A 24,192-nucleotide genomic window follows, 5' to 3' on the forward strand; every position below is an offset into this window, starting at 1 on the left:
CCAAGCCTCATGGGGCTATGATGAGCTCCCCAGCAGAGTTCTTAGAACAAGACAGTTAAGGACATAGTAAGTCTTTCCTTAATGAATGCGCTTCTTTTCAGGACCTGATCAGCGGCAGGGATGGATGACAGCCATCAACCCAAAGTCTGTAGATGTGAGGGCTGGCCTTCCTTCCAACACCGTCAATTAGCTGTGAGACCCTTCCCCTGGGGAACTCACCAGCCCCCTACCCCAAAGGAGAGCCACCCCACAGAAGGCCGTCTCCTCCAAAGATAACGCAAGAGAGGGCTCTCTCTTCTTGGCCTTAGAAATAAATCACACGCTTTGAGCAAACGGGTAACATTAACATCCCCCAAAATGGGATAAACCTCAAGTGCTTTCTGAGGTGATGCACCAACAACGTGCCCCTCCCGTGGTTGTCTCCAGATTGCGTGAGACGAAGCCAATCTCAAACCCCAGTTTCTACAAAACAACAGGCCTGTTCTCCTCGAAATGTCAGTGTCACAAAAAACAAAAAAAAGGCTGAGGAGGGTTAGAGGAGATTAAGTCAAAATTAAGCTTCCTGGGGGTAATAAGCACTGTGGCTATAAATGAAAATGGCCTTGTCTTTAAGAAATATACGGCAAGACGGTCATTGCTGCGCCTAACTCCCAAATGGCTCAGCAGAAATAAATAAATAAATAAACTTTCTAAACGGAGGAAGATGGAAATAAACTATAAAGAAAATGAGAAGGCAAGGTCTTCTTACACATCAACTCTGCCCCATTACACCCGAGTCCAGAGATACTCCTGCTTCCCAGACAAGTGAAAACAAATGCATAAATGCACTCGTGGTAGCAATGAGCTCCCTTTAGGGAAGGCTACCTGGATGGGCATCATCCAGGCTCATTCTAATTTAAATGCAGGAAATCTGCCTTTGCTTAAAAATGGCTTCAGATATTTGGTATCAGGTGTCACCACGGGGAATGACAGTAGAAGGTGGTCTACTGCCCTCTGATCGCTGCCAGAAAAGCACAAGTTCACGTCTGTCCCCATTTATGTCCATGCGTATTTACAGAGGCCTGTTCCCAGGGCCAGGCATATAGGGAGAAACTCCTTTTTGGCTCACAGCAGCAGCCTACTGGCTCAGCCACGTCTACAGAGCCCTGCTGAGTCACCATATCCTGCCCCAAAGTGTTAACTGACAAAGGGCAGGCGTTACGCCCCGCAGGATAACACCCCACAAGGACTCACCCAGGTTATCTGCACCTCTAGGAATTATCACATCAGCGTATTTCTTTGTCTGTGGAGAAAGACATTTACAACACGTTAAAGAGAAGTTCAGAGAGAGGCTGGCCCACGCCCCTCTCCAAGAGAATACTGGGAAAGGACCAGCCTTCTCCTACCAACCCCGGAGGGCGGCAGCTATCCGTTACCCACTTTATCTGAATTACAATGAATCAGCTTTTTCTTGAGTTCTCATTAACATTTAATATTGTTGCAGCTTACAACCTGCACTGTAAACATGGTCTCTGAAACCAAATCTGTAACTGCCTCTTCACTACCAGGAGAAGTATCGACTGGTAAAACCGAAACTTGAAAAGGGGCGCAGCTCACCTTGGACTTCCACACACCAGTTTATCTAGCACAAGGGTAAACCCAAGAAAAGCCATCCCCATGGATGACCGTTTTCACTGGCTCTGTTATTACACAGTGAAAAAAAGAATGGGAGGGAGGGAGGAAAGAAAAAAGAAAACAAGAGAAAACAAAAGGAAAGAAGCACATTTTGTTTGTTTACTGAGATTCTGTGGACCGTTTTACAAGTAACTGTGTCCTAGTGAGACAATATAAACGATGCCTCAGGACACTCTCTACTCTGTGCAGCTTCCAAGCTAGACTGTTGAAGTGCCCTGAGTCAGGCTCTGACCCAACTTGAACGAGGCAGGTGACTGGTCAGGTCCAAGCTCCCAGGAATGACCTGCTCTTCCCTAAGCAGAGTGGCTGGACAGTGCGAACTAGCAGACACAACCCAGAAAATGTTCACGTAGGATTCTGAGCTCCCTTACAACTGAGTTCACAGCAGGGAATTGGCAGTTGACTCTAGTTTACACCCAATAATAAGTTTACTTTGTGTTCTATTATTACGTTAAAAAGAGCAGGAGAGGTCCTCAGACAGACAGATAACGGATGGATACAATGTCCCCTCTGCCCTCTTCCCAGAAAAACCTAATTCTGTAACCCCGTCCTCACCAGGGACGTGAACAGTGAGCAGGGCTTCAGGGTTACTCAGGCTGACTCATAAAGTCCACCTGCTCCTGATCTGAAACACAAGCCAAGTCTGGTTTGACATAAAACCTAGTAACAGACTTAGAGAAACAAAGACGGCTTGGGACCATATTTTTCCAGGAGAGAAGAAAGAAAAAAAAGTTAATTATGAGGAGAAGCAGAGAAATTCCCACACTCAGCCTCACTCGATACCTCTTCTCAGTACCCTCCAAGATGCCCGTCTCCCTAAAGGTATCCAATTTCAGACTAAGACCCAACCTCTCTCCTCTCAGGGCTTGATTCTAAATCATTAGGGAGTTAGACCGTAGTCTGGCCAACCTGGAGAAGGTGACACAGAGGTGTAAGAGTCTCCCGAATTAAATACTTCTCCTTCCAAAACTAGGCTACCCTCCACATCTGCCCTCCACCTGCCCAGTTCACCTGTCTTTCCTCAGGAAGCTGGGGTGTCTCCTAAAAGCTGAGCATTCCCCCTGGACTCAACCGCCCTTCTCTGAAAGCCACCTCGCTAGAGAGTTCCCAGCAGCCGTGGGGAGGCCTGGTGAGCCCGTGCTTGAGCAGGACAGAAGCCCGTTCCACACGGCACGTGTTCCCAATGGAACTGACACAGGGGCCATGAGCAGCTCGAAGCAGGGCTCCAAAGTCGTGGCAGAAGAGATTCAGAAGAGAGCACCTTGTAGCTGCTGCCTCCCCACACCAACACCCCAACCACCACAGATCTTCTGAAGATCCAAGTGGCCGAGTCTATCCTTAGATACGACACACCCTTGGTAAAGGGTCTCACACCATGAGTCCAACCAAACGAGAAGGGGACAGTATGCTGGAACCAGACAGCCAGAACCTGAAAGGCTACCCCCCAAAAAAGAGTGGCAGGACAGAGCTCCCGGAGAACACAGTGGAGGGACAAAGCACCAAAGGTGGCCCTTTCTTGGGACTTGAGGACAGAGGCGTGCTCAGAGAGAGACCAACTGGGGAGATCAACTTACATCTCTTTATTTGTGTGGCTAAGGATTTTTTTTTTTAGAAGGCATTTTAAAATTTTTTAAAAAAAATTTGGGGGGTGGGTAATTAGATTGATTTTTTTTTTTTTTTTTTACTGGAGGCACTGATGGAGATTGAACCCAGGACCTCATGCATGCAAAGCATGCGCTCTACCACCGAGCTATACCCTCCCCGCTGTACAGCTGAAATTTTAACGTCTAAATTCAACAAGAAAACAAGAACACAACTCACTGGCAAGCAGAATTCCTCAAAGGCAGGCTTGACGAATGTAATGTACTGAGACAGAATCTGCTCCAGGTCCCTTCCTCTTTCGCTGATGTCCCTTAGTACTAGGAGAGAAGGAAAAACAAAAATCCAAAAAACGGTGCCTGAGTCAACACATGTCCGCCCCTCCCGAGGCCGACCAGGATCACACAGGCCGCGCGATTACTTGGGATGATTCACCAGCTGGATTCCTGTGAGACTTGACCAAGAGCTGGTCAGCAGCAGCTTCGGGAAAAACAAGATGCGAGTTCACATCTTGCCACAGTCAACACATCTGCCATGACAAAGGGCTCTCCAAAGCAAAAGGTTGTCTGGGCCAGGCCAGTAGTCTTCTGGTTTCAAGCAACATCTGACCCCCAAAAAACTTCACTGTGAACAAAAAGAAGAGCAGGATGCTCCTGGAGAGCTCATAACAGGAAGCAAACAGACTGGGCCTAGAGAGGTGGTGGGGCTTCCTGGCAAAAGGCGGGGGTGGTGCCAGGAGACGTCTCCTTTGCCCACCTTGATCCCGTCCCCTAGCACGCACTTACCTGAGCTCAGGCTGGCACATCTGCTGTGGGCCACCTCTTCCCAGCCAGCTCCCACCCACACTCAAGCCCCTAGAGCAGGTGGAAGGCAGGCTGAGGGCACAGCTGTGGTCAGCCATTCCTGCCCACCTCAAGCACAGAGGTTTGCAAATAGAAGACCACTTAGTGAAAGATGAGAAAACCATGTAAGAAACTGTGGGCCGGAGCTGTGAAGCAGTCCAGATAGACCCAAACACCCCATCTTCTAACATCTTCTTCCTTAGGGGGGTGTTACTCAGGGACCAGTGTTAAACACTGCTTTCAGCAGTCTTTTGTCAGAAAACAGAAAAGGGTCTGGAATCCTGGTTCTGCCACTATACATTAACCTCCCTGGGACTGAGGTTCCCCTAAACTCAGTAGTGAGTTTGATTCTCTCAATCAAAACAGCCCCTCCCTCCAAATGTTTTCCATCTTGACACTATGCACTGTTGAATCTTTCCCTCTCACCCCAAAAGGGTATCAAATCCATCCACAATCATTTGCGGTGGCCCCTCGGCTTCTCTCAATCATTTCTCAGGTAAGAGATTTAGCATGGGATGAAACCCGCCGTAAACATAGGGAAGACTTGGGAGTGAATTTCCAGAAAGTCGCGTCTGTAAACACTTCTGTGTTTACACGCAGGCACGCACATCTGCGTGCATATACACACATACACACACAGAGGCACGCATGCATGTGGATGGGGCAGAAAACAGAGAGAGTCTGCGTTTATGATCCAGGCTGGCATAAGTCTGTAAGATCAAGCAGATGGCTAGAAAACCGTCAGGGAAGCCACATTCCAGAGAGCTAGATAATAGACCGCCACCACCACCTGACTTCTCCACCAGCTCCTCAATTTACCAGGTTTTCCCCCAGAAGCCCTGCCAATAAAATACTTGGTTGGTCCCTAATTTGTCAGGACTTGCCTCATGAACCCTGCTGACAGCTTGCCCAGCCCAGCCAGGAAGCAGTCTTCTCGGGGATTTGGGCACGGGGCCCGGCTCCAGCTGCCGCCACTGCCCTGCCAGGGACACGCGGCCAAGGAGGAGCCCCAAGAGCTGCCACGTGGCTCCGCCCCACGAGCCTGTGCGGCCAACGAGCCCTGCTCGCCAAAACACACAGCCCGGGTGGCCTCCAGCTCTTCACACGTCGCCAGATAAAGCCCAAAGGAAAAAGGAAGCCAGACCAAGAGGGTATCAGAGCTGGGACAAAAGCAAACACACGCCTGCACTTAGGCAGCTTTTACTTGAAAGCCCTGCAGGAGCCTGATGCTGGGTTGGTTTGTTTCGCAAGACGTGCATTGCACACAGCTGCCGACAGCTTCAGCGCAGCGCCGTGGGAAGTTCCCTCCGTCCATCCTCCCCCACCGGACGGACACACACGCGTGCATGCTCCCCTTTCAAACGGCTCTGCCACTGCCCTCAGCCCAGGCCTGCAGCAACCTTGGGTCTTGCAGACCTGAGAGCGTCACCTGTCACATCACATGAGCTCACAGGAGCGAGAAACAGGCCAGGGAGAAAGTGGGTGGAGACGGTGAGTCACGCGGCATCTGCTCCAGGGATCAAAGCTGCTTCGTGCCCCACCGATGGCGCAAGCCTGACCCGGATTCGAATCCTGACCCCGTTAAGTGCTACCGCTGTGGCCTTAAACAAGTCACTTGGCCTCTTTGAATCTCATTTTCCTTCACTGTAAAGCAGAGACCGAAATCGTAACTTTCTCACAAAGCTGTCACTTACAAGGACAGTCAAACTGTTCAACACGGTGGCTGGTACATAGTTGATGTTCAACAAACCCGAGTTTCTATGGTGATGAAGACAACAGGACCTGAGGCAGATTCGGGAGAGCAACGGCTCCCTGATAGAGCAGGCCAGCACAGATAGGAACTATGAACTCAGGTAAGCAGGCTGGACCCATCGGAGGGAGGAGGGGTAGGGAGGGATGTGGGAGGGCAGGACACAAACATTTGGGAAGACACGGTGGAGAAGAAGAAACGGGGAAGGCAGGAAGGAGTCATCTCAGTTTCCACCTCGGAAAAGGAGACAGAAGCAGGTCCGAATGTTGCCCGGACACTGGGAACAGGCAAAACCAGAAGGCATCCCCCACCCCTGCTCCTCAGGGCCTTCCGTCCAATCATCACCTTGAAGAGACCAAGACCCCTCCGTGAGCCAAGGACAACCCAGGGCCAGCCGGTTCACGGCACTGAGCTGCCCTCCTCCTCAGGCACAGCCAGGAAATGAGGCCAAGCCAAGGACTGAGTCAGAACAAGGTCTCGGCCCAGACCGGAAACTCCAGAGACGCAAAACTGGCTTCACCATCATCACTCTGACTCTGCACGTTTGCTGGACCAGGACAGGCCCTCTCCGTGGCGGGGTAACGGGCAGGCGACAACAGGTCTGCCTTTCTCTGCCTGGCTTGCCCTCAGCCATTCCAAATGTACTAGTGAGGAGGCAGCCAAAGCTGAGAACAAAATGTGGAAGGACCCAGAACAGACATAATTCCTCAATGGCTGTCAACTCACTTTGAGAATCAGTTGAGGTGGGGAGGATACAGCTCAGTGGCAGAGCTTGTGCTTAGCATGCAAGAGGTCCTGGGTTTAATCCCCAGTACTATATATATATATACACATAGCTAATGACCTCCCCCTGAAAATAAAAAAAAAATTATTTTTTTAAGTTAAAAAAAGTTTTAACTTAAAAAAAACTGGACACCCAATGTTAAAAAAAAAATTAGTTGAGATGTGTGACTCTAGTAAAAGAACAGACTATCTTGGCGCCCACTGCAGCTCTAATTCCGTGGGAACTGCGCACAGAGAGCCACGGCGGGAGAGAGACCAAGAGCCAGCAGTCTCAGGCTCCCTCATCTTGGGTCTTCCCTGCCCCTGAATTCAAGGCCGGGCTTGGAGGAATTCACACAGAGAGGGAAGGTGAGGGCAAGCCCTGTGGGAAGGAAACCCATTCCCTGGAAATACAAGGGGGCCGCATGGGAGGGAGGTCAGTCTCTCCAAGGCTGTGAGACTGGATGCAGAACCCCTCCCGCGTGAGGGTCAACTCAGAATGTGAGGGCCCCGTGCCCAGGAGAGTGACACACGGACGGGTAAAACCACGGAGCTCACTCAAGTCTCCGAGAATGTCCGCATGCCCCACAGCCCCCGACTAACTCTCCCTCCCTCTCCCTTACCATGCACCCTCCCACCCCACAAGGCACATGCCAGGCAGGTTTTTTGTCCAACGGGGACAGAGAATGAGAAGTCCCACTGGAGTGACTCAAGCAGAGGATGACGAGAGAAGACAGCAGACCTGAGAGGCAGCAACCTGCCCCGGGAGACATCAGGGAAGCCACGGGGTGCAGAACGGGCCTTAAGAAACCCCCAAAGTGGGCCCCCATCACCTCAAGTCTCTTCTCCATTTCACAGAAGGATCCCAGTACAGGAAAGGGAGGGCGGGTTTTCAGTTTAATCTACCCCATAGACCATCTGTCAGAATCAGAGGCTAAGATTCATTTGCTTTCCAAGGACGTTGCCACTGCACACAACGTGGTTCTCATTCATTTCCTGTGCAACTTCTTACACTCCTTCCTCCTTCAAGCTGAACTGCATCCCCTGGGACTTCAGTACCACCTGCTAGACTAATGACAGTGTCAGCCCAGGTGTCAGCAGCTCCAGGGGACAAGACCAGTCTTGACAGCACACTCAGGAAAACAGAACTCCAGCTACCACCTCAGGCAAAGCGGATTTCTGATCTACCACATCGGTATTCATCCACTAAAGCCGCCACCAGGCATCTCACCTGCATTATCACTAATCGTCACAACTATTCCAGGAGTTCTAACTAATCAGTAGATGATCAACCAATAAGAAAATAAGGTACGAAGAGGTTAAAACATAATCTGCCCCAGGTCACACATCTACTATATGTTGAAACCAGGATTTAAATAAAGTCCAGGTCATTTGACTCTAGTGTTTCCCCAAGTATGCTCCCCAAATCTGGCAAGCTCACACGGATCCCTGAGCAGGTTAGCCAAGGTTGAACCTGCATTGGTGTGTGAAGGTGATATGGTGATAAGCCCTGGGGTCAGAGCTATGAGGGACTGTCAGGCTCCAGCCTCCATGACTTGTCAAAAAAAGACCATGCAACTCTTCCCTGCCCTGTGTCGTGACCCTAAAAACTAGGCCTGTCTCCCTCATACTGTCCATTAAAAAGAACCCCAAGCCTGGGAGGTCACAGGAGCCACCAAAGTCACAAAGCTAGCAGGAGGCTCTGCTCGACTAGAATTTTCCTTCTTTTTTTCTGTCCAATTACTCCCCGTCCACACCCGACCTGGGAGGGGATGTCCAGCTCTCCTGACCTAATGAAGTGTAGATCCTATTACTTCTTGGGAAGCCAAAGCCCGGGAACTCTTTTCTCTAGATTCTGCTGATCCCATTTATTCTTGTTCTTACGACAAGAGTGCTAAACTGGATAAACTACACATTTGTTTCATGAACCAAAGAGAGAAAAATTTCAGCCTTTGAGGGCAGAAGGCTCTGGGCTGGAGCTTACGAAATCTGAATCTGTGAGTGGTTTGCTCCGTGACTAGGAGCTAAACCAGGCGCTTCCTGTGTCATTCCCCTTCCGCACGATGGGGACTCGCAGCCTTAGTCACCTCTCATGCCTCCTTCGGTCACCCCCGCCCCACTGCCTTGGCTGGGTCTGCCTGTTCTCGCTTTGCTAGTACTTTCTCTTCTCTCCCCAGCTCTCCATCCCCCCTCCCACCACCTGCGGATGACAGCCCCACCTGTCGTCCAGATCAGCGAAAACAGTCCTGTGTCAGAATAACCTTCCAATAGGCAGCTGAAGCCATTTTGCTCAAAACCCCTTGCTTGGTAGCTCTTCCTTGTGCACCAGGAACCAAATCAGAAGCCTCAGTCCCCACAACCTGCCCCAAGCTACCTTCTGGGGGCTCTTTTCACAGCCCTGTGAACTCTAGCCACCTGCCTCTCAGAACGAGCCAAGGTGTCTCTGTTTGCACCATGTACCTCCTTGACTTGCCTACATCGTGATTCTACATCATATCCAAGTCCAGACCCTGCCTCCCCCATGAAGCCTCTGGTCTCTCCCACGGAAGCAAGGTCTCGGCTCCACGTCCTGCAGAGCAGAATTCACGGGCCCAGCTCCCCTGCTCGCCCCCGAGCAGCCCTGCATCTTCAGCACACAGGTGCCCATCTGGTAAAGGCCTGCAGAGGGAACTACTGCTCCCGAGCTGGATGGACAGTGACAAAACCACCACAGAACTTTCTAGAAAGCAAAAGGTGAGAGATGCAGGCTGGTGGGCCCAGCCGCCCGAAGCTGCAGGCGTAGGGTGTTCCTGCCCCCCGATGTCCTGCAATTATTTCCCATCTTGACTATGATGCCAGGGGGTGGGAGAGGAATCAGAAGGAACTGAGCGTTTAACCAAACCTCTCCCTTAGCCAAAGCAGCACGTAAACTTCTTTTTTCATCTCTGTGACCTCACAGGCCTTTCGTTATCCACAACAGTAAGTGACTAATCCCTTCTCAAATGTCACCGAATCCCTGGGCAGCAGAACATCCTGGGGCTGGACTGACTCAGCTGGGCTGGGCCACGTGGCCACAAGGCAGCCGGGGGGCAAGCGGGGGCTCCAGTCTCCTGGTGGGCAGGAGCCTGTCACAGGCCGCCAACAGGGCCATCGGAAGCTTTCTGGGACGCACCTCTGCGGGAGAGCCGGGTGTCCGCATCTGTGTCCACGAAAAGCTTCATCTGGAACAGGTCTCGCACCTCCTGGGAGTAGAAGGCCAGGATCCCTTCGAACAGCACCACGTCCGCGGGGTAGACAGTGACCGTCTCCTCCTTCCTGCAAACCACAGGGCAGGTGACGGGCTGGGTGGTGCCAGGCAGGAGGAAACAGGAGCAAGGGCAGCTGCCTGAGAGTCTAGGGCCCTGCCCCCTTCGACATAAAGGGGGCTGAGAGGGTTTAGCTAACACAGCCTCACAGAGCCCTGAAACCACCACTGAAGACCCCAAAACGGGGGCCAGGACAACTAGGGCAAAGGTTTCCTGAGCTCTGGCCATAGAGTAGCAAGGGAGGGCAGGCATCCCTCTCCTGAGAAGAAAAGACCTGCTGTTGAAGGAAGAATGAAGACAGACAAAAGCACATGTGGTCCCCAGGAACACTCAGGCCTGGCGTCCGTCCGTGGGACCTGACACTCTGAACTTCCAAAACCAGAAATGCAATTTTCTCCCAAGAGCCCCACCCCTCCCCCAGCCCTGAGGCCACTGGGAGGAAGAAGGAAGGGGCGGAGGGAAAAATAAAGCTTTAGATAAGAAGGAGAGGAGGATGGATCTACAGGCAAGTCAATGCTCCCAGCGTCCTGCCCGGTCTGGCTCAGTCTCGCTCCTAGAACCCTCTCCCTTATCAGTGCAGCAGGGTCATACATTACCTCATCCATCCACCCGAGGGCTGGGAGGCCCAAGGCAGACACCAGTGTAAACAAGACTTTTCAAAAGCAAGGGAAGTGAAACCAAACGGATAACAGGGGCCTGCTGGGTCCAGCTCCGCCCTGCCTCAGCTTCCCTTGCATTCGTAGGCTTGGCTGCTGTCCTAAAGCCACCTTGCATTTCACCTACTGCCTCTCCCCCAAAATTCACTGAACGGGAAGTGACCAGGTACCACGGCAAGGTGTACTACAGCCCTGACCGGCAGAGCAGCAAACATCTGTGAATAAAACCAAACAAACAGTTCTTCTAAAATGCCCTTAAGATGATAGGAAGGTTTGCACCTTGCCTTATCAGTGCAAACACAGGGAGGTCAACAGTAGCTGCCCACCCCCCCCACCCCCAAGGAGGATGCCTTTGAACTTCCTTCCCATAAACAAGCTTTGATTCTTGATTAGCTCAGACTTCTGGGTTCCTGTCGACATTCTAAGGCAGCACTGTTGAAGCAACTACCAAGGTAGCAAAATACAGAGCAGAAAAGACAGCAGAACAGGTTAGTAGTTAGGAGACTCTCCAGGACAGCAGTGTAACTCTGGATGCACACAGAATCATCTAGGGAGCTTTAAAAATATATATATACCTAGACTCTACCCGCCTGGGGCTCTGATTTCATTAGAGTGGGGTTGGGCTAAAGCATGGTTTTACCCTAGGTATTTCTTTTCTTTTTTTTTTTTTTAAAGTCATGAAGCTTTATTTCCTTAACCGCAGAGCTTTGAAGTATATTGAGCTGATATAAATACCAGGAGAAACCATATCCACATTTGTAATGGAGAGACTTCTAACTTCTGTATTTCAAAAGCTGGCTGATTGCAACAAATGTTAAAGGAACTTCTCTGGTCATCAAACCATAAGAAAAGAGAACGAAAAGAAAGAGAGAGGAAGAAAACAAAAGAGACCTACAAATTTTGCTTTGGCAGTTCGGGGTCTTCTATGGTTCCATATAAATTTTGGAATTGTTTGTTGTAGTTCTGTGAAAAATGTTGTGAGTACTTTGACAAGGGGTTGGACTGGGTTTGTGGATTGCTTTGGTTGCTTTTGATAATGTTGATTCTTCCAATCGAAGAGCACAAGGTATCTTTCCATTTCTTTGTATCATCTTCAATTTCCTTCACCAATGTTTTGCAGTTTTCAGAGTATAGGTAACCTCTCTGGTTAAGTTTCTTTCTAGGTATTTTTGTTCTTTTTGATTGAATGGAAATGTTTATGCCAGTTATAAAATTCTGGTTTTTGAAGTGGGGGAAAAAAAAGTGCATGAAGGGCTGCAAATGGCAAAATATCCTTCTTTCTTACGGGTGCACTGTATTCCATTACACATATATGCTGCATCTTCTTTATCCATTCATCTATTGATGTGCACTTAGGATGCTTCCATATCTTAGCAATTATAAACAATGTTGCTGTTAATAGCGGGGTATATGTGTCTTTTTGAATTAATTCTTATTTTGGGGTTGGCTTTATTCCTTTGATAACTATGTAAGTTTAAAAAGCTAAAGCTCTTAACATTCTTAGAAACAATGAACAGTACGTATACGTAAATTTTTTAAAAAGATGTGCAGTATATTGTGTATATATATTTATATGCAATACATTGTATATGTGCAAATTGTAACAATTCTACCTAATAAAAATGAAAAACAAAAAAAAAGCTGATTGATGAAGCAGACAGTGAAAAGGAAGTGGAAATTAGCAAGCATGTATGTGTTTGTACAGACACACAACTTTGTACAAACCTTCAAAACACCTCTGTAGCGGGCACAAAAACTGTTAAGTCACAATGGAATATTAACCAATTCCAAAGAGAAGAACTTACAACTCACCTGTGTATGTCTTTTTATGTATCCTGCCTGGGATTTGTAACACTTTTTGAATCTATGGATGTGGTGAGTTTTGTTAGTTCTAAAAAAATTAAGCTACTCTTTTTTCAGACATACTGCTTTTGTTCTTTTTCCTCTCCTGGTTAAATATTTTTAAGGTCTTCTCACTGTTTTCTATGTCTCTTAATTCCTTCTCTGTTTTCTTTTTCTTTCCTTAATACATTTGTGGATAATTTCTTCAGATCAATCCTCTAGTGTTTGAATTGTGTTTTTTAGGCCCCAGTCTGCTGCTAAATATGTCTGCTGGGTTTTAAAATTTTGCCACTGTGTTTTCCATTTCTAGAAGTAATGTTTGATCTTTTCTCATACTTGATAATGCTCATTTTTGTAACTTTTGTTTTTAATTTATGTTTTCTTCCAGTTTTCCTGATATATAACTGACATACAGCATTGTATCAGTTTACAACATGATACACTGTATAGGTGTAGAACACAATAATCTCATCACATACATCATGACATGATTACCACACTAGGTACAGTGAACATCCACCATCTCATATTGACTCAACATTAAAGAAATAGGAAAAAAATGTTTTGTGATGAGAACTCTTAGGCTTTATTCTCTTTCACGTATAATGAGCAGCAATGTTAGTTATTTTTATCCAGTTGTGCATTACATCCCTAGTACTTATTTTTCCTAAAACTGGAGTTTGTACCTTTTGACTGTCTTCATCTAATTCTCCCTCACCCCCTCCACCACCAATAGTGACAAATTTGATCTCCTTTTCTGTGAGTTTATTTGTTGGTCAGCTGAAGTATAATTGACCTACAATACTATGCTAGTTCCTGGTTCACAACAGTGATTTGATATTCCTATACATTTCAAAAGCAACACCATGGCGTATCTTGTTCTTTGAATCTCCAGCACAGTAGAATCGGGTCCACGGTAGGAAGTACTTCAAAAGATTCTGATGAGGGATGAAGGTGAGTACCAAAGCAGCTCTGCCTTCCATCACAATGTACTATCTTTCCTCTTCCTCCACCCAAATCCTTACCATACCCTCAAGCTCTGAGAAAGTTCACAAGAAGAGCATATACTTCATTCAAGGCTGAGATCCGTACTAAAGGGACGCACGAGAAGATAACGATTGGGCTTTTAATTATAGACACATTTGGCAGTAAAAGAAGTATGAGAGCTAATTTCCCATTAAAAAAAAAAAAACCAACTCAAGAGGGAATAGGATAAAGGAACCAGGAGGGAAAATGAAAAAGTAGGTGGGAGAAACTTTCAAAACAGCCCAAAGCTACAAACACTTGCTGAGCCATTACCAGCCCAGGAATATGAAGGAGCGACACGTGGTGCAATACACGATAGGGGCTGAGGTGTTCAGAGTGTGCCTGGGAGGTCCCAGAGGAGACCACGTGAGCAGAGAGCTCTGGGCAGCTCTGAAGGAGCTTGGGGTCTGGCTCTCAGGAGGGCAGTCCTCCAGGAGCCCCTTCCCATCCCTCAGAGGGAAGGAAGATGCCATGGACGAAACCACTCCTCTACTAATCAGGAGCATGAAACAGACAAACGGGGAGGACAGGTCTGATGTGAGGGAGAAGCCCTCTGGAAGGTCTAATCTCTGGGGAGCTCAGTGCCCTCACACTTCTCGGTGCAGCCCAACCCCAAGTCAACCCGGAGAGCAGAAAGAACTGTTCCCTTCGTTCTTCTGTGCTTCCTCCACCCCGCCCCCTGACATCTCACTCCAGGAATGACAGCTCGGGGATGTGGATGAGGACGAAGATGCAGTCACCGAGCCCAAATTCATGAACCCGTCTCAGAGTGGACAAAACATGACGATCGTGATCGGAAGGTTTCAAGCAGCGCCTGGATGAACTCCTGACCCCCGTGCACACCACACCCACAGGCACACTGCCACCACCGCGCTGTTAGACAGGCTGCAGTGGGCACCAGCAGCGGGGAGGCAGAGGCCTGGGACTCAAGAAGTCGGGGGCGCTCTGGGGAGCCCTGGGGAGCAATCCCTGGCCCAGAGCAGCTCACTTACCGGGAATGGGAAACAAAGTCATACACGGGAATCTGGACTGTTTTCCCTTCGGTGATTTCTTTGAGGGTTTTGAAAATGAGTTCATTGTCAAAGGCATCTGAAGGAAATCAAACTGTTAAAATGTTTCTGAATTGTAAAATGACTTCTTCTCCTATAATGATGAACTACACACATCGCTGCACACCCCTAATTCATGTGACCATATCGCACTCTAGAGAAGCACCCCCCACCCTGCCCACCCCCCACCCAAAAAAAGCCAGATTTCTACCCACAGCAGAATGCAAACTCCCTGGGTCTCAAACCAAACCGTATAAAGGAGTTCTGCCAAGTGGGTTTCTCCTTGTTTTGCCTTGCTGTCCTATCCCTGGCCTCGGACCTCTCTCTCCCCTTTCTAAATCCAGCATGTGATCACCTGAAAAGCATCCTCACGACTAGGGGGATGCAGCAGGCATCACACCAGCAAGTATTGACTCCGACAATCATAAGAAACCCAAACCAGCCAAAGGGGCAGTGTGCCCATCTGGGACCGTCTGGGCAAAAATCATTCAGGCAGCCATCCTGGACCCTCCGTCTCCCTCTCTGCCCGTCAGTGAGTTGAACACACAAATCGTGTACACACATGTGCTGGATGATATAAAATGGCTGCTTCAGATCAGAGGAGGCAGAAGAACCAGCCACGTGTTCTAGCCCGCATCTGGCCCATCCTGAGTAGTAACAGGCTTCTCCCAGTCACCCTTGTCCAGACACCGATTCGATCAGTATTTAAAGAGCCAAGAATGACAGGATGCTGCAAGATTCCTTCTTTCACAGAAGCCCCACCACAACCCTGCAAGGTTCCTATTGGCCCTCCCTCTTATGGATGGGAAACAAGACTCAGAGAGGTTAAGCAACTTCTTCAATCGACCAGCACACACACACACACACACACACACACACACACACACCCCTTCAATGCCCCAACTCACCCGGGTGATCAAAATTGAACTGGCCCTTCAGGGCTTTGGCCTTCTGTTCTGAAGTGAGGACACGATAGAAGCTATCCTGGCTCAGGATGACCACCTGCTTCTGGCGATAGTCCACCTCATTCTGTCCCAGGAGCTGGACAATCTTAGCACAAACGGACGACTGTAAGGAGAGAAGAGAACACCAAGGAATGAGGGAGGTCCGGGCACTGGGCTGACACGCATGCCCTGGGCCAGGGCTGTGGGAAGGAAGAACCCAAAGGCCGCCTCCTGTATGATGGGTTAGGAGGAGGGCAGCTACACCGGCTGAGAAGAAAGTCTGGGGGCCCCAAACATCTCCTCCTTCCCTTCCTTAACACAACTTACTAGGCTCAGGTATCCGCAGTGAAGGCGGGGGAGCAGGGCAGTAATTTCTACCTCCTCTTCCATAAAGCCACTAATAAAACATGACACGGTTTTATTCTTCCTTGCTTGAGCCCTGGTATAAATATATCCAAAAAGGCAGCAGCAAGTGGGGAAAGGGCACACTGATGATGTGCCGATGGGCCGAAGGGCCTCTGGCTCACAAAGTGACTGCGCTCCACACGACATCTCTCAGCCCCGGCGCATCTCTTCACATCAGCAGAATCAAAAACCACAGCGGGGAGCTTGGCTGGCCGGCAGTAAGGCCAAGGCCGTGGCCTGCACCCCCTACTTCTGTTGCCTTCTTTTGCTCTCATCCATAGGCGTGGACGTCATCACCTTCATAGTATACCGGGCAGCCTTTTCACCGAGGCGTGTCCCAATTACAGAGCTGTCACGATGTGGGACACAAACAGCACCAACAACTAGAGTGGGGGGTGCCAGTTCCAGATGAACTCAAACCTACATGCTTTGTGCTGTGTTGCTAGCAACACACACATCTGCCTCTTCTCTCCAAAAACATACACTCTTTGTTAAAAAAAAAACAAAACGGAAAAAAGACAAGTGCGTTCAAAAGAATGAGATCGTGAAGGGCTGTATTTACCAAATAACCCATTTCTCTCTCTCTTTTTTTTTTTTCATTTGCTATAAAGATGAACTTAAAGCAAGCATGTCAACACTACAAAATCTCTAGAAGCTGTAACTCAGGCCCCTTATGGAACTGGCGGACCTAATTACAACAGGTGAAGAAAAAATGAGCAAGGTTAGAGGTTTCTTGGTCTGTCTCAGGAGCCTGACCACTGAACTTACTTAACCAACTGATTTTAACAGGGAAAAACCAAGAAACTTTTAAAAGCTACAATTTTTTATAAAGAATGTATCTGACTTGTCCGAGCATAAAGGAAAACTGGCCATTCCTGTTGCACAAGTCAGTGCAAATTCAACTACGTTGCACATGTCCTGTTGTGCAAGTTGCGAAATACACTACCAAAGAGGGGGTCTGTGGAGGAAAAATATTTCGACTCAATTGATAATTAGGAAGTTTTCTTACTTTTATGACATTTTTGCATATTAACACAAAAAAGTACTTTAAGGTACTTCGGATTTTTGGAACTAGAGGTGTGCCACTAAAAAAAAAATCTTCACAGGAAGGTAAAGCTTGCACATGACAAACTACATTCAAAAATGAAAATGCTACAATAGAATCCAAGGTTCTACGCAATTATAAACTCTAAGTTTTTAATCATGTATAGACCCATAATTCCCTTTTCCTAACTTCCATCTGCTTCTTATACCCAAAGGCTATAAGAGAGTAATGTTTATAACTGTAGCCTTTACTAGGAGATAGAATTCCTTCTAGAAGTCCAAAGAATGAAAGTGAGAAGGGATTTATGGAGTAGGATATATATAATCTATCAGGTTATTCAAATAACGGTATTTTTGTTTATAGTTCAAACCCATTAAATGTGTGCGTTTTTCTAATAAGAACAGTAAGGCCACCGCTGCCCAAAAGAAAAAAAAAAAGGGAAAGAAATTTCACTACTGAATTTTGCAGATAAACAATCATTTCTCCAACCCAGGCACACCTAGGGCAGAACCTTCCCAATGGCCAATCAAATCAGGACCTGAACATACAAGAGATACAATCCTACAAAGTCAGCGCTCATCACATTCTCTATCAAGAGTAAAGGTGGTGGCCATTCCATTGGTCCACAGCTGCGTGTCTCAGCACCGTGTTTTCAAGGACCTGACTGGTAGGCCTTCTTTCCACAAATACACCACCGCCACTGCCTGCTAACATTTTAACTGCTGATTTATTAGGTGTCAGGCCCTCGGCCAAGTGCTCCATTATAACCGCCCTTAGAAGTCACAAAATGCTACCCTTCGCAGATGTGGAAACCAAATTAAATGACTCAGCTACAAAATCATACAATCCTGGTTCCTTATGAAGGGTGCTGGGGCTCAGGGGAGGGGGCAATGGGGAGTTGTTTAATGGGTATGTTAGTTGATGAACAAGTTCTGCCCAACAATGCGAGTATACTTAACACTACTGAAAGCTATGCTTAAATATGGCTTAAGATGGTAAATTTTATATTATGTACATTTACCACAATATACATTTACCACAATATACATAATAATAATTATTGGTGGGGAGGGATAAATTAGGAGTTTAGGATTAGCGGATATACACTACTATATATAAAATAGATAAACAAGGACCTACTATATACACAGGGAACTATATTCAGTATCTCGTAATGACCTATAATGGAAAAGAATCTGAAAAAGAACAGATATATGTATATGTGTGTGTGTCTATATATATATATATAGACACACACACACACACATGTGTAACGGAATCACTTTGCTGCACACCTGAAACCAACACAACATTGCAAATTAGCTATACTTTAATACAAGATGGTTAAAAGATTAAAAATTATTATAACAAGAGTACACATTTAAGGGGCAGTTTCTTCCTGTGTGCTAGATACTAGGCTCAACATTTTAAAATCATCTCATTTACTTATCACAGCCTTGTATGATGACTATTATTATTACACCCACTCTACTTACGGCGGAGACAAGTGAAGTGATTTACCCAAGGCAAGGAGCAGTAGAGACAGGACTCCAACCCAAGCGCCCAACTCCAGAGCCCACCCTCCTTCCAGCTGCACCTCACAGGCAAACTGGCACCACCCTGAAGCTGGAGGTAAACGTAGTTCTGCATGATCTCCCCACAAGTAACACAAAGCATCCAGAATGTGTCCTGTCCCTGCCACTCCTAGCACATTATTTGGGGTGGTGGGGAGGGTTGGGGTTGGGAGGGGTTGTAGTGATAAGCCACCTAGGACTGTGGCTTGCTGCCTGAACACAAAGTCAAGATCAGGTCAGTATGAGGTTATTTTTTGACAGAGAAAATCATATGGAAGAATCAGTGAAGGCGGTTTTCAGTTTCTTCACTTGTATGCCAGTTTTGAAGATGTTATCTCCCTTAATTCTATTACAAGACATTATTGTATCTTATTTGTCTCCCTAATGAGGAAACTGAAGCTTAGTGATTTCAATCAAGCTAAATGACCTGCTCAAGGCCATGAGCTGAATCCCAAACCACAGATCTCACTCCAAACGCACAATTCTTTTTACCGTTCCAGAACCGAGGCAGCTTTGGCATCAGCCTCAATGTTCCCCATAAATTTACTCCACTTTCAGAGAACAGGGAGGGAACTGGTTAGAAATGTAATACTGTTTTGTCCCACTATATCATTAAAGTCAGCATTTTATGTTAAATTTCACAGAAATTCATATTACTCAAAGCAGGCAAGTGATTTATATACCAAAAAGAAGTTAAAAGTACATATAGGGAGGGAGGGTATAGCTCAGTGGTATGGCGCATGCTTAGCATGCACAAGGTCCTGGGTTCAATCACCAGTACTTCCATTAAAAATAAGTAAATAAATAAACCTAATTACCCCTCCCCTACAAAAATAAAAGTCAAAAAATAAATTAAAGTAAATGGGGGAAAAGTACATAGAGAAACACATACACACGCATTTAAGGTATCTGGAAACTAAATTTGGATTATGTTCAAAAGAATCCAGCATTATATGAGCCAGTAATTTTGGGGGGCCCAGAAAATTCTTTGAAGAAAAACCGGTAGGACTAAATCTCACCAGCAGTTCTGGTGATGGAGGACAACTCACAATGACTTTAAGATTCCTCCCCATGCTGTAATTCTGAGAACATGCCCACATTGGACTTCACACTTAGGCCAGTCTGCCAGATGTGCTGACCAGAAGGGTGGACACCTTTCCCAGAGACACTGCTCATCCCGGAAGCCCCAGGAGCGGCCAACAGCCAATCAACAGGCCCTTCCAGCTAGTGGTTTCCAACAGGGCAGCTGTTGTGTCCCCACAGCTTCCTATATTGCTATCAGAAGCATATTTCTCTAAAACGATTCTCATACAGAAGCACAAGCTGGTAGCCCAGCCCTGTGGAGGGCTGCAGGCTGGCTGTGTCCCCAGGGGAACGGGCAGATGTTTCTCATGGGCGCCCACACAGAAGAGAATGGGCCATGTTGCGTAACATTTCAGTCCTATCAAGTGGTCTGCCCCGCTCTGAGTGGGCTACTGCAGAATCAGAGGGAGCAGCGCTCAGATGGAGGAAAACCTCGCAATCACACCCATCAGGGCTTCAAACAGCCAACCAGCCCCAGGTGAGGCGCCTTGACTCATCACTCCTTCCCCAGCCTTCAGAACGGAGTTAACACCTGCCCTGAACGCACCACCCAGCAGCTCAAGAGTGCAAGAAGGCCAGACGCTTGGCCTCCTCGGGCAGGAAGACCCCATGAAACTCCTTCACTCTGAAACTGTGTACAAGTCACCTCAATTACTCTTGACAGCAGCTCTCCCTGTCACTATCATTAAGTAAGAAACATACCACTAACTTATACGGTGTCCAGCACGGCCCCCAGACATTACATCACTCCTTTGGGGGCAGGGGTTGCTCCCCACGCAGCCCAGAAGCTCTAATTTACAAGTAGGAGAAAACTAAAGCCCCAGTAATTTGCCCTGAGACGCAACAAAGCTCAAACCTGTTGACTCGATTCCTGGTCAAACCCACTGACTGTGTGGCAGCAACAGGAAGGTGTCACTCAGTGCTTCCCCGGGAATACCTGTAAGGCCATCCAGCCTTGGGGCCATGAATGACCCCAGAACCCTCGCACTGCTAAGTGGGTTCTCCTGGCTATAGTACAATTACTACCACACACACACACACACACACACACAAAGATCTAAATCAGAAACTCACTAAGTGGCTATATAATTTTAAAAAGGCTCTTAGACACCAAACAGCAGCCACAAGTCAATCCAATAACCAGGACCAGTTGCGACTCAGCTTTTATTCCCAAGATCTGGCAGGCCGTGGCACCTGCGGGGCTCACGTTTAACATGTGGTTTAAATGGATTACCACAGGAAATGTAGGAATTGATGACCCAGCAGTTTTCTTTTTCCTTCAGACCTGGAAATTTCAAAAATGATAGTTTGCCTTCCTCATTTCATCCTAAAGCACGTAACATACTCAGGCAACACTTGGTTATATATCTAGATCTCAGTCCCTGAGTTTTAACTGGGCCACTATTTCTCAGCCTCCTTTGTAGTGTTTTGTGTTTGTGCTAAGTTCTGATCATTTAGATAAGCAGAAGTGTGAAGTGGCAGCTTCCTGGAGTCTCCTTAAAGGATAAGGGTCCCCTTTTGACTCAGCCTTTCCTGTTGGCTGGAATGAAGACTTGATGGCTGGAGCTCAAGCAACCACTCTGTAGCATCATACTAAGGGTAGTGGAGCAGATTAAATAAAGAAGCCACAGACTCAAATGACCACAGAACTGAGACAGGAATGAGATAAATTTTCTTGTTTAAACACTGTTGTTTGAACTTTTCTGTCACTTTCAACTTGAATAATCCTAACATCAACACCCACATACCCAGTATACTTCGTGTAAATGTCCTCTTGAAAGCTGGAGTAATTCTCCAGTCCTGGGTCAAGAGGCTGCCTTATCCATCACAGGTGCCACAAACATCTCATCAACCACGCAATTCCCTTGCGAATTTTAAAAGGTGAGATGAGGAGTATCATGCATGGACCAATCAATGTCCCAAGGCCACTGGACACCTCTCTGCCACCTGCCAGCCTCTCTCCCTGTATTTACTCCGATGTGTCAGAGTGGAATTAAACATCCTCCCCATCTTTCAGCACCTTGCTTGTGCTGCAGGCCAAGCTCTCCACAGAGAAAGCAGTAGCTGGGAGGAGAAAGCCAGAAGACTGTAAGCAGTGCTCGATCAAAAACTCCCACAGCAGAAGCTCTCAATTTTAATTCCTGATCCATGTTGTCACTGCCAACGTAGCCCAGCCTAGAAAAACCCAGATGTTAGCCTGCACCTGAGAAAAATGCTGGTTGATCAACAGTCACCAAAATAAACATATTCCCAGGACTTTTTGGTGAAATGTCAATCTTGTTAGGCTCTATTCCTAGGAAAGACATTTTAAAAATTCACTTCTGGGTTCATAAAATTACACGGCTGGCTCTGTTCTCTTTAGAGTCACGAGCCCCTACTGAGAAACCCCTCTCAAAGAACACTTACTCACGAAGTTATTAAACTTTTTGATTATTTTTTATTGATGTATAGTTGATTTACAATGTTGCCTTAGTTTCTGGTGTACAAGAGTGATTCAGTTATACACATATATACACGTATGTTCTTTTTCAGATTCCTTTTCATTATAGGTTACTACAAGCCATTGAATACAGCTCCCTGTGCTGTACAGTAGGGCCTTGTTGTTTATCTGTTGTGTACATAGCAGTGTGTATCTGCCAATCCCAAATTCCCAATTTATCCCTCCCTCCCCCCTTTCCCCCCTGGAAACCACAAATTTAAATTCAACTGATTTAGAATCGACCGAAGGATGACAAACAAGAGCTACTGCACAGAACGCACCGCATGCCAGAAACTGTTCTAAGGATTTCACATTTACTACGTGATTTAATCCTCAAACAACTCTGTGAGGTGCGTGTTCTTATGCCCATCTGACACAGCAGGAAACGGAGGCACAGAGCGGTGGACTGAGCGGCCTGGCCCGAGATCAGACAGCTGGAGAGCAGCCAAGCCGGTCTTCAAACTCAGGCCGGCTGGCTTCAGGGTGCCGGCTCTTAACCACACACGCCCCTGCTGACACTTTGTCAGAAGGGGACGGAAACCTCTTCTCTCCCCAGGAGCCACGGTGACCCTACTACAGACAGGTGCAGCGCCCACAACGGATACAGGGGAGCTGCCAGGAACAGAGCACTCTTGGCAAGGCTCTGTCACTTCCTCCCTGCGGGCTCTGCCCGGCACAGGCTGGCTGGACTTCCTTAGAAGTTCATTTTCCTGACAAATACTTCACTAGGGAAAGAGCAAGAGAAGTAACTTTGGATTCTCTGTACTTTGCTCTCTGGTAGAAAACAGGGGTAATGGGTGGAGAGGGGGATAAAGTGGGAGTTTGGGATTTACAGATACTAACTACTATACAAAAAATAGATAAACAACAAGGTCCGGGGGAGTGGTAAGAGTACGGGCTTGGCATGCAGGAGGTCCTGGGTTCAAGCAATCAAATCAATCAATCTAATTACCTCCTCCTCCAAAAGAAATAATGGGGAAAAAAAAAAACAAGGTCCCACTATATAGCTCAGGGAACTATATTTAATATCTTGTAAGGGCCTATAATGACAAAGAATATGAAATGGAATATATATATATTTATTTACTATTTATTTTTATTTATATATTTATACATATTATATATTTTATATATTTATTATTATCTATAATTCATTTATATGTATATAAATGAATCACTATGCTGTACATCAGAAATTAACACATTGTAAACCGACTATACTTCAATGAAAAAAAAACCTGAATCTCTACACATTAAGGGGCTCTGGGACGGATGCTCTGGAAACAGGTGAGCCTTCGCAGGTGCTTGGGAGCAGAAATGAGCCAACTCTTTAAAATCTCACCACGTTAAAACAGATGCAGTCCTACTGGCTGGTATGTTATGAGCTGGTGAAACCCTTTTAGAAAGCAGTACACAGTAAGAATCAAAACAACATTCCTACTCTCTTACCAAGTAACAAAGAGATCAATGAGGGTTACAGAAATAGGAGCAAATATGTGAGCAGAAAAGAAAGAATATAAACAGGGGGCGGAGGGGACCACTATGACCGTCACCATGTAAAAGATACCGGGGAACATGGAGGGGGAATCAGGAAGGCAACCTGGTCTGAAATGACTGCTGCAGTTCTCCTACCTCATCTTAAGCAAAAATGGAGAGGGAGGGGTACCCATACTCCTCACGTGAAGCCAAGTTCTAGTCTCACCCACAGCCTGGATAAGAGCTGCCACCAAACACAGGCGAAACATCAGGCAAGTCTAGGGACGGAGCATGTACTCAAGTGTTGATGGGGCCTCACAACTGCGTTACAATTACTCAGTACAGAACAATGATCGATTTCAGCCTCCTCTTGTGAATTGTGAGCCTGAATGTGCAATTTGTGGATACGTCCTTTTATTCCCCACAGGAAAAACACAAAAAGGCATCACCATCACCACCACTCCCAAAACTGAATGCATCCAGGCTTACTGCAGGCTTTGATGAATTTGTTCCTTACGATGCCTTCTGCACAAGGTAGGATCATGAGGCGGCCAGCTGGACGGTCAATTCTTAAAGCCTCGTGAGTGAGCTTGGATCTCCATCCTTCCTCTTTTATATGAGGAACAGGAGGCCCGTTGAGATGGTAAAACCCAGCAAACTGAGCCCCCGGACCGAGGAAAAGATGACATCTTTGGATATGGC

The 24,192-nt window shown here is 47.1% G+C and overlaps 1 protein-coding gene across 2 annotated transcripts in view; it reads right to left on the reverse strand.

Annotated features, from left to right (window-relative positions):
* Positions 1-24,192, reverse strand: part of UCK2 (uridine-cytidine kinase 2) — a 65,974-nt gene that overhangs the window by 585 nt on the left and 41,197 nt on the right. For both annotated transcript variants that reach the window (XM_072946206.1, XM_072946207.1), the window contains 5 exons: positions 15,393-15,552; positions 14,428-14,524; positions 9,779-9,921; positions 3,496-3,593; positions 1,234-1,282 (listed from right to left, as the gene is read on the reverse strand). In XM_072946206.1, the coding sequence (XP_072802307.1) occupies positions 1,234-1,282; positions 3,496-3,593; positions 9,779-9,921; positions 14,428-14,524; positions 15,393-15,552 (547 nt within the window). The remainder of the gene's footprint in view (positions 1-1,233; positions 1,283-3,495; positions 3,594-9,778; positions 9,922-14,427; positions 14,525-15,392; positions 15,553-24,192) is intronic.

The sequence above is a fragment of the Vicugna pacos genome, chromosome 21 (genome assembly GCF_048564905.1).
Source record: "Vicugna pacos chromosome 21, VicPac4, whole genome shotgun sequence".
In the NCBI taxonomy this organism is placed as follows: domain Eukaryota; kingdom Metazoa; phylum Chordata; class Mammalia; order Artiodactyla; family Camelidae; genus Vicugna; species Vicugna pacos.